At 39.7% G+C, this 16,781-nt stretch overlaps 1 protein-coding gene across 2 annotated transcripts in view; it reads left to right on the top strand.

The window, feature by feature from the left end:
- Positions 1-6,773: 6,773 nt before the first annotated feature.
- The window catches only part of S2P (membrane-bound transcription factor site-2 protease), a 112,702-nt gene continuing 102,694 nt past the window's right edge, over positions 6,774-16,781 (top strand). Inside the window, exons 1-2 of one of the 2 annotated variants that reach the window (XM_067138076.2) lie at positions 6,774-7,276; positions 7,487-7,735. In XM_067138076.2, coding sequence (XP_066994177.2) covers positions 7,202-7,276; positions 7,487-7,735 — 324 coding nt within the window. In that variant the 5' untranslated portion in view covers positions 6,774-7,201. Of the gene's footprint in view, positions 7,277-7,450; positions 7,736-16,781 lie in introns of both variants that reach the window. The other variant, XM_067138075.2, reaches the window with a different exon arrangement.

Genomic DNA, 16,781 nt, shown 5'->3' with positions numbered 1-16,781 from the left:
CAAGTACTTTTTTCTTTATCTTCCCCTGCTTGCCCATAAACATACTCTAAATTATATTCCATGATTATTATTTGCATCACAATTTCATTGCACCCTCCTCTAGCTTTGTAGAATATATTCACATGTCACCAGATCAGGCACGTCAACTTTCTTCCATTTTCAATGTTATGTATGACTAATGTTTTCATGCCAAGTTTAACACTTTCTTTAATGGCGATTCTGAACCTAAAGGTGGTAGTGTTTCACGTTGGCACTAACAACAGAAGACAAGCAGGTACAAGTATCAACATAGCTGGGGATGTGTGGGATCTGGTAAATGCAGCATGGGTAAGTTTAAGGAAGCGGAGATTGTTATTCGTGGAATACTGTGTAGGAGGCATACCGACTGGAAGGTGATTGGGGATTTAAATGAGACTATGGAGTGGGTATGTGGGAAACTGGGAGTTAGATTTCTAGATTGTAAACTGCAGTGGTACATATAAGTTAGGAAATTTCTTTAGAAGGGTTATAGGGTGGTACATTGAGAGAAACAGGGTGGCCTAGGGAGCGGTGATAAGGGTACAGGGAACTGGAAGTCAAGTAGGGATGACATAAAAATATTAGTGATGAACTGTAGAAGTATTGTAAAGAAAGGAATAGAATTAAGTGATTTAATAGATATATACTTACCAGATATTGTAATAGGAGTTGATTCATGGCTGAGAAATGATGTAATGGACGCAGAAATTTTCTCACAGAACTGGAGTGTGTTACATATAATCATTCTCATTGTTGGTCCATATTGAATTTTACATTAAGTCCAAATAGCATGTGTATTTATTAAAAACCACCTATTCAATATCCCAACGGCCGTAGCCGCGTTGAAACACCGGATCCCGTGAGATCTCCGAAGTTAAGCAACATTGGGCGTGGTCAGGAGTTGGATGGGTTGCCACGCGCTGTTGGTGGGAGGTAAGGGAATGGAGGAGCGGAAAGGAACTGGCCAGCCTACCGCACGTAAACTCCGGCTCAGGAACACCTCTGCGGAGGTTTGGATCTGCCTTCGGGCAGAATAACCCTTACCATACCTACCTATTCAATACAATGTAAAGTTCTTATGATTAAGATTTATATCTTGTCATAATAATATTACTGGGACATGTTTCATCCTCTAGCTGGGCAACATCAGCCTTATCTCGTACCTCTTAATCAGGATCCTGATTGTGTACAAAATGTTACATAGATACTATATTATACAGAGTTAAAGAAGTCCATATTACATGTTCTTAATTAATAGTCTGAGAATTTGTGTAATAAAAATTTCTAAGAAATGGTTATTTACTGTTAAAGAGATCGTACGAATAAAAATTACAATTTATTGACTGTCTTGTCCATTTTTCAAGCTTAGTCTGAATGTCTATGGCTAAAATTCTATTCCTATATATTTTTTAATACTATACAACATTTGTTTTTATGACACTGAATAAAATCTGCTAAAAAACTTTTCAAACTGGTTGTGGTCGTAATAAACTGTTGCCTTATCAGAACTTTTTGCAATCCTGCGTAAAAATCATTGTTGCTAAACTGTCTCTTGTGGCCGCCCAATGAATGAGTATTAATTTTGAAATATAAGGTTGTTTAACAATCTAGAAGACGATATGTTGACATAATTATAATTATCAAAGCACATAGTATTCGAATTCGGCTTTCTTCTTCATTTCCGTTGTAAAAGTGAAGAATAGATATTCAACAGAGCAAAAGTAGTTGTATCCTTTAATTGAAATTATGGTTGCTGGCTCTTGTTATGCTACTGGTGAAAAGGGACACTCATTCTTGATATTAGTTGATGCATGAGTGTTGATTCTAATTTGTGAGAAAGTGTGCTGATTATGTCCCCTCGGCTATTGTGAAGAAGACTAGTTGTTCTGACAGAGTTGGTTCGACTGACTTTTATCGTAGAGATGGGATAGGAATGGTAGGAGGGGAGTGTTCATTCTTGTGAGAGAATAATTTGTAAGTTACAAAAAATTTAAAGATGACAAACATGAAATTCTAGGTGTAAGGCTCATCTCTAAAGATAATAGGCAACTTGATGTCTTTGGAGTGTACAGACCAGGAAAGGGTAGCGCTGACGCAGATTCAGAAATCAGCTATCTGGGAAACAATATGGAAAGGGGCGTGATTGTAGCGGGTGATCTCAATTTACCAAATAATAATTGGGAAGGTAATGCAAACGACAGAAAGCATGACCAACAAATGGCAAATAAGTTAATATGGGAAGGGCATCTGATTCAGAAAGTGATGGAACCCACTAGAGGGAAGAATATTCTGGATGTGGTGCTGGTAAAACCAGATGAGCTATATAGAAAAACCGAATTAATAGATGGCGTTAGTGATCACGAAGCTGTTTCTGTGGTAGTTAAAAATAAATGTGAAAGAAAGGAAGGTATTAAAATTAGGAATATTAGCAGTACCATATGTCTGATAATAATAATTTCGTGTGGCTATTTCTAGCCGAGTGCAGCCCTTGTAAGGCAGACCCTCCGGTGAGTGTGGGCGGCATCTGCCATGTGTAGGTAACTGCGTGTTATTGTGGTGGAGGATAGTGTTATGTGTGGTATGTGAGTTGCAGGGATGTTGGGGACAGCACAAACACCCAGCCCCCGGGCCAATGGAATTAACCAATGAAGGTTAAAATCCCCGACCCGGCCGGGAATCGAACCCGGGACCCTCTGAACCGAAGGCCAGTACGCTGAACATTCAGCCAACGAGTCGGACATATGTCTGATAAAACAGGCATGAGGGAGTTTGTAAAAAGTAACTATGATTGGTGGAAAATGGTAAATCAAAATGTACACAGACTCTGAGATGGGTTTAAAGCAATTGTTGAGGAATGTGAAAATAGGTTTGTACTTTAAATGTGGTAAGGAATGATCTAGATCCACTATATTATAACAGGGAAGTAAAGAGACTAAGAAGGAGGTGCAGATTGGAAAGAAATAGTTAGAAATAGCTGTGGAAGTAAGGAGAAATTGAAGGCACTTACTAGGAAGTTGAATATAGCAAAGAAGTCAGCTAAGGATAACATGACCGAGCTCGATAGCTGCAGTCGCTTAAGTGCGGCCAGTATCCAGTATTCGGGAGATAGTAGGTTCGAACCCCACTGTCGGCAGCCCTGAAAATGGTTTTCCGTGGTTTCCCATTTTCACACCAGGCAAATGCTGGGGCTGTACCTTAATTAAGGCCACGGCCGCTTTCTTCCCACTCCTAGCCCTTTCCTGTCCAATCGTCACCGAAAGACCTATCCGTGTCGGTGCGACGTAAAGCCACTAGCAAAAAAAAAAAAAAAAAAAGAATAACATGACCAAGCTCGATAGCTGCAGTCGCTTAAATGCGGCCAGTATCCAGAATTTGGGAGATAGTGGGTTCGATCCCCACTGTCGACAACCCTGAAAATGGTTTTCCATGGATTCCCATTTTCACACCAGGTAAATGCTGGGGCTGTACCTTAATTAAGGCCATGGTCGCTTCCTTCCCACTCCTAGCCCTTTCCTGTCCCATCGTCGCCATAAGACCTATCTGTGTCGGTGCGACGTAAAGCAACTTAAAAAAAAGAAAGAAAGGATAACATGATGGCAAGCATAATTGGCGGTCATGCAAATTTAAAAAAAAAATGGAAGAGTATGTATAGGTACCGGTACTTTAAGGCAGAAACAGGTTCCAAGAAGGACATTCCAGGAATCATTAATGAACAAGGGGAGTGTGTATGTGCTGATCTTCAAAAGGCAGAAGTATTCAGTCAGCAATATGTAAAGATTGTTGGTTACAAGGATAATGTCCAGATAGAGGAGTTTACTAATACTAAAGAAGTATTAAAATTTACCTATGACAACAAAGATTTATACAGTATGACACAAAAGTTGAAAACTAGAAAAGCAGCTGGAATTGATAAGGTCTCAGGGGATATACTAAAGACAATGGGTTGGGATTTAGTACCATATCTGATGTACTTATTTGGTTATTGTTTGCATGAAGGAGCTATACCAAATGAATGGAGAGTTGCTAGAGTAGCCCCTGTGTATAAAGGAAAGGGTGAACGACATAAAGCTGAAAATTATAGGACCGAGCTCAATAGCTGCAATCGCTTAAGTGCGGCCAGTATTCAGTAATTGGGAGATAATGGGTTCGAACCCCACTGTCGGCAGCCCTGAAGATGGTTTTCCGTGGTTTCCCATTTTCACACCAGGCAAATGCTGGGGCTGTACCTTAATTAAAGCCACAGCTGCTTCGTTCCCATTCCTAGGCCTTTCCTATCCTATCGTCGTCATAAGACATATCTGTGTCGGTGCGACGTAGAGCTAATAGCAAAAGAAAAAAATTATAGGCCAGTCAGTTTGACATGCATTGCATGTAAGCTTTGGGAAAACATTCTTTCTGATTATATTAGACCAAAGACTTTAATATTAATTATCTAGACTCGCAAAGTGCGTCAATGCTATGTGGAATATTGAACACTTTCATGCATCGCCATGTTGTGGGCGTTTCAGCTTCGAATGCATGGCTAGCACATGGTAATGTTTACAGTCCCTTGGATGTTTTCGATGTGAATCCTGACTGTTAGTGGATCTGTTGTAGTATTATATGTGACGGAGTGATAATATATTGTCAAATATTTTCAAGGTGTGTGGACGCTTATATATTACAGTAGTTAAATTGATCGGCAATATTAAAGGAAAGCAAGAAGTCATTGAAATCATTTAAGAAAAGACTAGGAAAACAACAGATGGGAAATCTGCCACCTGGGCGACTGCCCTAAATGCAGATCAGTAGTGACTGATTGAAAAAACCTTTAGGGGAGCATCCGTGTCTCAGGGGTTAGTGTGCCGGCCTCTTCTATTATGTAACGACTACCACCTCTTGATTAGGCATTATGTACTACACAGAAGGGAATAAAGTTACGGTGCATGAACTTCTACACAAGATATTCAGTCTTCAGGGGAGTAACTGGAGAAGAGACTCCTCCCGTTCGGGAAATACTCGCAATTCTTCCCATTCTTCAGACGTTTCACTGAAAATCAATCAATCAATACTGATCTGGAAATTTATTGAACATCTCCCTTGGTAAGTTATTCCAATCCCTAACTCCCCTTCCTATAAATGAATATTTTCCCCAATTTGTCCTCTTGTATTTAACTTGACAGGAAGGAAAGAAGAAGACTATGAAGCAGTCTTTGTTATTGTTATCGTCCAAAGCTTGGAACTAGTGTGTACTTGTGTCAGGAAATTGAAGTGGAGATTGGATTGTTTTGGGTTTAATGTATTGATCATGTATAACAGAAGGATATCCAAAGATATGTCACTCCTGGAAAGTAGTGCCTTTATGTACTCATCTCGAATCCCCAACAATCATTTAATTTCCTCTGTCACCGAGCTCGATAGCTGCAGTCGCTTAAGTGCGGCCAGTATTCGGGAGATAGTGGGTTCGAACCCCACTGTCGGCAGCCCTGAAGATGGTTTTCCGTGGTTTACCATTTTCACATAAGGCAAATGCTGCGGGCTGTAGTTCCCATTCAGCACTATGGAGCTTAGGGCTCAAGAAAAGGTTCGCGTACTATACCTTATTTAAGGCCACGGCCGCTTACTTCCCAGTCCTAGCCCTTTCCTGTCCCGTCGTCGCCATAAGACCTATCTGTGTCGGTGCGACGTAAAGCCAATAGAAAAAAAGTAATTTCCTCTGTCATTCATTAATAATTTCCCCAGAAGAATGTGACAGGCTTAAGCAGCCGGCGCAGTTCCTACCCTCGCCGCTAGATGGGGGCTTCATTCATTCCATTCCTGACCCGGTCGAATGACTGCAAACAGGCTGAGGAATTTTTTCATTCTAAATCTTTAAGCAAGGCGTTGAAATGTTTACTGCGATGCCAGAATATGTGAGCAGTGAGATTGGCAATCGAGTGGGCAGCTTGCCTGCAGCAATTTCTGAAGGTCAATGACAGAAGGGGAAATTGAGGAATTTATCTGGAAGTCAACTCCGACTAATGAAATGTCCAAGTGACGCTAGAGATCTTTGAAGAGATTAAGAGCTTCCGAAGTGAATTCATGTATATCAATCGGTAAAACTTTCCGTACTCACTGGGCGAAACTTAGGTTAGAGATCGAACATACCGCGGACACCACCTTCAAATCAATATAAAATATTATTCAAGTATGCTATATGTTGCATATACTATTTTTTTAATTTACTTCAACAGATTCTTTTAACACCGCACATGGATCTTGCATGGATATTTCCTCCCTATCAACATCATTATATTTCTTTTTCACGAATTATGTATATGCCTAACCTAAATTTTATTGACAACACCTTCCATAATAATCAAAAATACGTTCAGCAAGTAGCCTATATAATCAGTAGGCCCTACTATCAATGAACATGAGCGTACGAGTTCGGTAAAATATACATGGTAATAATAAAGCAGAGGAGAAAATAACATAGAGTCCGCAGCCCGCAGCCATTCCAATAGTTTAGTTGAATACTGAACCGACAGATGGCACATACAAAGCACACCTTTAGCGCTCTCACTGCTATTTCTAAAATCCAGACCTTCCAGACTCTTTTATCGCTCCTTACAAGCATTCTCTTTGCTTACAAGTTGCGCAGAAAACAGGGTGTGCAGCGAGGTATCCAGCTGGCCAAGTGTTGGACGAGTATACGCTACTCATATTACCGATGAGTGAACTTACTTCCACCTAAACTCTTTGATTGCGGAGTCAATGGGAATGGGCATCAAAGAGGATAGAATAGAAGATGGGCATCTAGTTGATGCCTGGCCGGTATAGGATGTTTATGTTTGTTTACTTACCAAGTGTTACAGTATATTGCTGTCATCCTTTTAGAAAAACATCTACTCTCCCGTCATAACTCAATGGAGACTATTTGAGAGATATTATCCGAACGTTCATTTTGCAGATAATAAAATATAGCTTTGTAAGGTGATATAAATGAATTGACAACTAATTTTGTTGAATATACCCTCTGGAAACAATGCTTACATTGTAAAGTGAAGGTTATGGTCGTGAAATTTGACAACCATTATACGGATTACGGTTCATGCAACAGACAATGATCAAGATATTAAATAATATTGCTTTTTAGAGTCCTTCCTTGTAGAAGAATATGAATGAGATCCTGACAAAGTGATTCGAGTTTCCATCATTTAGCATGGATCTTCTGAATGTCGTTATTGTAGTGGGATTGATACACTGTGCTCTGTTTTTCTTCGATACGTTGTTTAAGGTACCGTAATTCCCAATTTATATGAATTAAGTTCTCATACAGGTATTTATTTAGTTTCATTTCCGCGGGGGGGGGGGGGGGGGGGGGGCGTTGCACGTGACTTAGCTCTGCCGAGTGCAAATACCAGAATCGTCATACTTCATTCTAAAGTATATATTTTATTTTATATTCCAGAGTTGCTCTCATTATCCATACTTATACTTCCTACAGAACACTGGCTTTCAGATTGAGGTACTACGGGTAAGATGGTTTACTACTGCATTCAATCGACTTGTGCAAAAATGGGGAACGTGGCATCCAAAACTTCTTCAGTGTTGGTTTACTATGGGATCCTGGTTTTCCTTGGGATTACTACCTCTGGCAACTTACCTCATTATCAAAGCTTCCATTGATATTTGGCAAACAGACAGTGATGGTAATGGCAGTAAACAGACACAGGCACCTGTTCTTGAACCAATGGTAAGTTGCTGATACTGTAAGTAATGTAAAACATGTTTATGTTCTTATGCACAGCTGTTTTCATATTATGTAGCTATTGGCTGCAATAAATTAACTTTTTTAATGATTATAGTTATATTATTATAATGGTAGGGAAGTGCATGTGAAATACTTGAGGAAAGGATACTCAGTGACTGATAGGACAGATCATTAGGACCTGCTTCTTTGAGTACTTCCTTGGGAATCACCAATCTACTATCCTGTTCCAGTGTTCACTCAAAGAAAAGTCACGTCAGTGGTTGCGCATTGTGTTCCGTACTTTCTTTGTGATATAAGGCTATTCTATGCCATTTATTCAATGAATATGATTATGCATTGTGAAAATAACTGTATTTTCTGTACAATATAATTATGCATGCATTTATAAAAAATACCTGAAAAATTACTGGACATTGTGATTTGTCTCACTCCCTCCATAATGTTTTTGAAATACCTCACTGTCTGGTTCATTCAGCCATCGATTTATATTCTCATAGTCATCCATTTTGTACTTTTATACCAATAATTAATATAAACTTGTAAAACGAAGTAGATATATGCATATGAATTGAGATTAGACACCGTAATAAGAAAATGAACAAATACCAATATAATGGTCCGTTATTGGACATTATAAATTTTCCAGCTAACTCATTCTTGGTTCAAGTAGCGTATGCAGTGGCCTCCACGGTATACACTAGCCTTGCGTCTTGGGTGGTGTGCTAAGTCCCAACTGACGAGCCTAACTTAGCACACGAGGGCGAAACGCAGGCAACCAAGAATGAGTTAGCTGGAAAATTTATAATGTCCAATAACGGACCATTATATTGGTATTATAAATTTACTCATTCGGGACAAATATTTTAGGTTCCCTATGGGAATCAACATCTACATCAAAACAAACAAAGTCAAAAGAAGTCACGCTAGTGGTCGGATGGATGACAGTTGTGATCAACAAGAATAAATTGCTTTATAACGCAACAACCATCAGTCAAGGTTAGCAGACTCCTGTATCAGAGAGGGGATGGGGTGCGAGGAAGGTACACAGATGCTCTTGGTCAACAGTCATACCAAAAAACAGGAGCGAAAAAAACTAAACGGCTGGATCACCATTGTGATCCGTAAGTTTGGTTATGTATGACATAACTCAGGAGAGGACAGAGCTTGACAGTATATCTCCCTCTAGGCACTTTCTCCCAGTTAGTCCCAAGCAGAAAGCCGGAATGTTAAGATTGCTCTGAGGGTACTGTTTTGTGCATAACTTAGATCTGCAGAACTCTACCGAACCTCAGGTGTGATGCTCCTGACTTCACATAAGCTACTGTTATTTATAAATAGTAGCCTAGTATGAAGCTTTTTATTTTCAGTATGAAATATGTTTCATTGATGCATTTTATGTTCTCTGCTTGGTCCAATGTCAAATATGTAGCTTCAACATTTCATGTTCCCTTTCCCACTGGATTCCTTTCATGCTGACTTCATTTACAACACTCCCTCTGCAGAAGGCTTGTTTTCTCACTGTCACTTCGCTTGGTTGGTCCATTTTAGTTGAGCTTTCATCCTTCATTGCTTTGTTTATGAGGCCACTGAGCTCGATAGCTGCAGTCGCTTAAGTGCTGCCAGTATCCAGTATTCGGGAGATAGTAGGTTCGAACCGCACTGTCGGCAGCCCTGAAAATGGTTTCCTGTGATTTCCCATTTTCACACCAGGCAAATGCTGGGGCTGTGCCTTAATTAAGGCCACGGCCGCTTCCTTCCCACTCCTAGCCCTTCCCTGTCCCACCGTCGCCATAAGACCTGTCTGTGTCGGTGCGACGTTAAGCAATTAGCAAAGAAAGAAATGTTCATCAGGCCACCTTGAACATAACCCAACCATATTAATTTTGTCTGTTGAACATTCCTCTTTCCCTCTAGTTTCTCATTCAATAAATTTTGGGATTGTGTACTTTTCTTCAAATTTAATCCAGCCATTCAAGTCTTCAGAGCTTGATACAATAGGCTATCTGTTTCTATATCTATATCTTTTAGGTTGTTGGTTTTTATTTGTCCTGATGATACACCAGTCTCCTTTGTTGCAAGAGTGGCCCATATATTTTTCTAATGTCCCTCTCCAATGCTAAGAAGACGTTGATTGTTTGATCAGGTAGAGTCCAGTTTTTTGTTCTCTACAGTGGGTTTAATTATGTTTTTATAAATTATTCTCCTTGCTAGATTCCTTTGGTCTGAACTATTTTCTTGGATAAGGTGACGTCAGTAATAATAATAATAATAATAATAATAATAATAATAATAATAATGTTATTGGCTTTATGTTCCACTAACTACTTTTTAAGGTTTTCGGAGAAGCTGAGATGCCGGAATTTAGTCCCGCAGGAGTTCTTTAATGTGCCAGCAAATATACCGACACGAGGCTGACGTATTTAAGCTCCTTCAAATACCGCTGGACTGAGTCAGGGTCGAACCTGCCACGTTGGGGTCAGTAAGCCAGTGCCTCAACCATCTGAGCCACTCAGCCCAGCCTAAAGTGACTTCGTGTGCTATTGGGATGTACTGTAGTTGTAGCTCAGGATATCTGATATTATTGTCAGTGGATGAGTTTTTCCAATCATGCAGTCAAATTTTTTAAATGTCTACATTACTGTAGTCTATCAAGACCATGTAGTACTTCTTTCCAGCAAGCCTTAGCATATCTTGTATATGTTTGCTAGATTCCAGTACTTTATGACATTGTAATTAATTGTAATCTATACAAATACAGAGATATCGAGAGAGTTGCTGCATGGTTTGGGTCACGTAGCTGCGAGCTTGCATCCAAGAGATGGTAGGTTTGAACCCCACCGTTGGCAGCTGCAAAGATGGACAGGAAAGGACGTGGCCATGGCCTTATTTAAGGTACACCCCCAGCATTTGCCTAGTGTGAAAATGGGAAACGATGGAACCACGGAAGGTTTTCAGCGAAGTATGGATCCATGCTGTTTGCTGATAACCAGGAAAGACTGCAGAGGCTACTGGGTTGTGTTGTGATGGCATGTGAGGAGTTTGGGTTGAGGCTGAATGTCAACAAGACCGAATATATGATCATGCCCAAGCAGCCAGTGGCAGATTGAGGCATGTTGGTGGCAGAAAATCCTCTGCAAAGAAAATCCTCTGCAAAGAGCTCTAAAGATGACTTAACTTGGGTCTTCAGTCAGTAAGGATTGGGACCAATCCCTGGAAGCATGACGGGGAAGTCTCCATATGACTTTTTTTATGTGAAGACCGGGTGGGGGAATTTCATTCTAATCGTAGGCCCCCTTGCATACTGTCAATCACAATTAAGTTGAGGAGTTTTCATTATGATGGCAGACCCCCTTGCTGTCTACCAGTCACAATCAAGTTGGACAGTTTTCATTTTAATGGTGGACACTCACTTTCTACTTGCCATTTTACATCCTCAAAAAGACTGTCTCTATGGTTTACCCAAAGTCTTACAGGATCTTCCAATGGACAGAAAGCCAACATTCAGCAATATTAACACAATAAAGCGTAAGTAAAAATTCAAAGGAAAAGTGATTAACGATGAGTTAGTGTTTTATTATTGGAATACAGCCTATATGGGAAAATTGACCTGCATATACATATACGGTAACGTAAAATGGTTCCCTAAAGAGCAGTAGGTTTCCAAGACATATTGCTAAAATTTGTCATAAGGGCAACTTCGAGAATGTTAAAAATCAGGAAGGCTGCAACTGAACAGGAGTTGTACTGATTTCTGTTATGTTATATTATATTATTGCAGTAACTTGCAGTGCCAATCATAGGCGTTCAAAATAAGATAGACTCACACACGGTGCTAGTGTACTATCCTCAAATTGAACCAGAGTCAGTTGTATATGGTTTCTTCTTTGTTACTGCAAAAATGAGAGGAAAGGCGAGTGGATGAGAGGACGCTGTGGATCACATACGAATGTGTTTAGCAAGTCTTGAATTAAATGGTACAGCTTCTGCCATTTAATGGCTTATTTTATTCATTCAAAGTAAGGACATCACACTCCATTAACCAAAGGCTCCAATTGTATGCTTGTCAAATTTGAGCATGGTCTGTCAAGAAGTTTTTACGTGAAAAACCAAAACTAAAAGACCAAAGATAAAACTTGCACCAAAACACAGCAAAACATTTTTATCTCAAACAGTCAGAGATACAAAGAAAATACATATAAACTTTTTTCTGGAAAATCGTTATTCTGGTACACTTGGTGCGCTCCGTTGTACAATATGACTAACCGTTTAGGCAGCGTATTCAATTTTAAGTGTCCCAACCTCACATTTACCTCTGACTTGCTTCACATTTTCTTTCGCTATATAGCCCAATTAAAAGAAAGCATGATAGTAAGTAGCTTGTGTGTTAATCAAAGGTATCAGATATAAGCTTGCAAAATTTGAGCATGATTCAAGTAGTTTTTACATGTAAAAACACAGACAATCAAAAATGCAAACTATCAGATTTATTATTGCTGCTATTTTTTTCTTAAATCATGGTTCTTGAGGGAACCCTTTGATATTCCGGGATGATGATATCTTTCAAATGGTGAAAGAACTTTCGAAATCGGTCCGGTTGTTTCTGAGATTACACATTATATATAAACAAACTCACACTCTCTTTATATATTAGTATAGAAGTATAGATAGATACTGTATAGATTATTAGAGGTGGGAAGAAAATTCATATAAACATTTTTCTGGTAAATAGAATTTTAAGTGCACCTGCTCTTCTTTGTTTAATAGGACTAATTGTTCAGGTGCTTATTAACTTGATTTCCCTGTGACTTGCTTCGCATTTTCTTTCACTACATAGCCCGCTTAAAAGATAGTGTGATAATAAAACAGCAAAATATTAGAGATAAGAAGAAAATTCATATAAAATTTTTTCTGGCAAATCGAATTTCAAGTACACTTGGTGCCGGGGTGTGAGTGTGTGTGTTTTTTTCGTTCGTTCGTTTTAACCTCACTGTCGGCAGCCTTGAAGATGGTTTTCCGTGGTTTCCCATTTTTCACAACAGACAAATGCTAGGGGCTGTACATTATTAAGGCCACGCCGCTTCCTTCCCACTCCTATCATCACCATAAGATCTATGTGTGTCGGTGCGACGTATAAAGCAACTTGTAAAAAAAAAAACAAAAAAAAAAACAAAAAAAAAAAACAAAAACACACACACGCATGGTACACTCCATTGTTCAATTAGACTAACCGTTTAGACAGCATATTCAATTTTAAGAGGCCCAGGCCTGTATTATAGAACTCTTGAGCTGACGTTGCGATGGTTATGGCTGGTCTTTTTTTCATCCAGTTCCTATAGCGGAAGAGTGTGGTGCCAGTATCTCGAAAACTTAGTTTTAGAGCCTTAGAAATGGGGTTTTGTTCTTCGCGTTGTGATGTTTAAAATGAACATCTCATCCTTGTATGACAAATTCAATATTTTCCTTGTATTAGCCTAGGCTAGTGTGCCAAAGGGCCCAAATCATGGTTCTCATTGGCAGCCCTTTGATACTCCAGGATAATACATAGCCTGTTACCCAGAATGATAATATCTTTCAAATGGTGAAGAAATTTAAAAATCGGCCCAGTAGTTTCTGAGATTACCCATTACATAGCCATAAATCCACAGTCTCCCTTTATATGTTAGTAATAAGAAATCTGCTGTGCGTGCAATCGCTTTCGAGCTGTGTCCGCTAGGACTTAGACTAATCAACAAATTAATCTAAAAAGCCACCTAATCGATACTTTATTTCTATTACTGTGTTTGTTAATGTATTTTTAAGTTTGCCAAAGGCAAAAGAAATAAAGTATCGATTAGGTGGCTTTTTAGATTAATTTGTTGATTAAACTCATCGATACGGCCATGAAGTGGACAGCTTGCAAGGACTTAGACTGTAAAACATTCCATTAATTATAGCTCCATTATTACTCCTCCTATTGAAAATATGTACTGTACATGAGAAAAAATTTAGAAATTTATTTCCAGTGTGAAGTCAGCAGATTTCTATTAAGATAGGTTGTGTATATTTTGTGGGAGAGTAAAATCACTGTTTCAGTCTGTGTATAAACCACCAGTCAGTTAAGGAATTTACTTAAGGCAGAAACAAGTTCCAAGGACATTCCAGGAATCATTAATGAACAAGGGGAGTGTGTATGCGAGGATTCAGAAGGCAGAAGTATTCAGTCAGTAATATATAAAGATTTTTGATTTATTCACTACTGATCTGCAGTTGGGGCAGTCGTCCAGGTGGCAGATTCCCTATCTGCTGTTTTCCTAGCCTTTTCTTAAATGATTGCAAAGAAATTGGAAATTGATTGAATATCTCCTTTGGTAAGTTATTGCAATCTCCAATTTGTCCTCTTGAATTTCAACTTTACCTGCAAGGATACAAGGTTATAAGGATAATGTTCAGATAGAGGAGGTGACTGTTTCGTTAACGGACTAACTCACCGAACTAGTATTAACCACAAAGATAGGACATACTATTTATTGCACAATGACACAAACAAACATACACATGGCTACTGCCATTACATATCACTCTTTTGTCTTCACTGTCACATCAGGCATCACACACCACCGAGTCCAAGTAAAACATTGATATCCTGCTAGTATCCACCATTTTTGAGGCCAAGAGCAAATAAACTTAACCAAATTTTCGTAACATCCTCCCACCTTTTAATCATATTATGATTAAAACCACTAAATTCACAACCAAAACAAAACAAAAGCAAAGAAAAAATCTACAAATTGAGACGAGAGGGAATTCATATCTTCCTCCCACATCTTGAAGTAACCACTCGTGGAACAGTTCTGCTAGAGTCAGGCACAGCAGGGTTCTTCTCCTGGACCTCTTCTTCATTCTGCCACTCAGTAATGGGAGTTGCTTCCAGTGGATTGATGTTCTGCACAGGCTGGTCCAACTCACCACCAGCAGTCTTCACCTTGACCACTCTGACTATATTATCTTTCCTGGGATATACAGCAACCACTCTTCCTAAAGGCCAGTCCATTGTACGTGCTCCGTTACTTCCAAGGATCACTACTTCCCCCACCTTTAACTCTCAATGTGAGTTCGCCTGACCTTTCTCCAGTTTAAGTTACCCTAAGTAATTCTGTCCTCAGAGGCTGCATATATTAGAATCTCTTTCTGTGGCTTATCTGATCAATGTGATCAACATCGGGCACTCCCACCCTAGGAATATTCTGAAGAAACATTGCTGGAGTCAACGCTAGGAAATCATCACTGTCTTCAGATAAATAAGTCAATGGTCGGGAATTAATAACTGCTTCAGTGTCCATTAGTACTGTCAACAGTTCCTCGTAATCCAAAGACGAACGACCTAAGATTCGTCGCAACAACTTCTTTAACATATGAGCAATACGTTCCCAAAAGCCTCCCCACCATGCAGCAGTGAGAGGATTGAATTTCCAAGTGATTCTCAGACAACTAGCCTCTACACTCACGTTTGTCCAGTCAAGATTACGGAACGCATTTTCAGCCCCCACAAAATTCCTTCCATTATCACTGTACATAACATTTGCTCTCCCTCTCCAAGCAATGGATCTTCGTAACGCTTGAAGGAACCCTGGAGTAGACAAAGTTCTGATGAGCTCAAAGTGTACAGCTCTGAAAATGAGCACACGTGAATATCACTATCCACGCCTTTTCACCCCCTCGGAGATGTAATGGGCCAGCCAAATCCACCTCTACAATCTCAAAAACAGAAGCGTCTTGAATTCGATCCTCTGGCAAAGGTACGACCTCTGTAGTAATTCCTTTCATTTGGTATCTTCTACACTTGATACAGCCAGAAATCACCTTTCTTATGGTTCTTCTGCCATTGATGATCCAAAACCGCTCTCGCAAAGTAGAGAGCAGAACTTGTACTCCAGCATGAGACAATTCTTGATGTTTCTCCATGATCATCATGTGAACTAGCGTATGATTTGAAGGTATCAGAATGGGAGTTAGGAATAATTCTTCATCCTTTCTCCTTATTAAACTCGTCATGACTCGAAGTAACCCACTTTCATCTTCAAACACATTGATAGATTTGAGGGACGTCTGCTCATTTTTTCCAAGCATCTCTTGCATCACAATCTTCCTTAGCCTCCTTTTAGCCACTTGTAATTCTTCCACTTCAAGTTCCTTTGAAGTGTGTCGTCCTCTCTTTCCTGCCGTGTTGTGGATGAATCGCAAAGTCCAAGCTGTCATCCTGACAACTTTCATTTACTTAGAAAAATAGTGCAGATACCATTTTTCTTCTGGTTTTGAAGAAACTACAACAGTAGAAAGTTCTTTCTTTTTCTCTTCGTTGACCTTTTCTTCATCAGGCATGACATCGTCAACAGGCCACTCAGAACTGGGGCATCTCAGCCACTGAGGGCCCTCCCACCATTTTGACATCAGGAGTTTGGTAGCGGAGCAGTCCCTGGAGCCGGATTATTCACTCCACGCACACGATTCCAACTATCAAGGCTTGACAACTGTTTAATTTCCTTCACCAAGTTGGCCACGAAAGTTCCCCAGACTTCTTTCCTCTTGATCCAGCAGAGCGCTGTTGTTGAATCCGTCCAATAATAAGTTGAAAGATCTCCAGTTCCTAAACTTGCCTTTACGGAGGAAGCAAGATGAGCTCCAAGTGAACAAGCTAAGAGTTCCAACGGAGAAATAGTGGTTTTCTTCATAGGTGCTACACGAGATTTTGCCTGTAAAAGTGTTACATTTGAGTTTTGACCATCGTGTGATTTAAGGAATACAACTGCGGCATATGCTACACCTCTTGCATCACAAAATGTGTGAAGGCTCCAAGATTCCTGTGTTTCACAAGTTGCTATTTGTCTAGGAATTTTAATATCAGACAATACGTTCAGTTCTTGAAGCCACTTTTCAAACTTTTTCCTCATTTCTGCCAACTTTCTTGTAACAGCAACTTGGGTACTAGAGTGAGAGGACAGGTGAAACCTATAGGGTCAAAGATGCTCTGGGCAGCAGCCAATACATTTCT

Source organism: Anabrus simplex, chromosome 1 (assembly GCF_040414725.1).
Source record: "Anabrus simplex isolate iqAnaSimp1 chromosome 1, ASM4041472v1, whole genome shotgun sequence".
Lineage (NCBI taxonomy): Eukaryota > Metazoa > Arthropoda > Insecta > Orthoptera > Tettigoniidae > Anabrus > Anabrus simplex.
The sequence above is the reverse complement of the archived record's forward strand: the minus strand, read 5'-3'. Positions and strand labels throughout refer to the sequence as shown.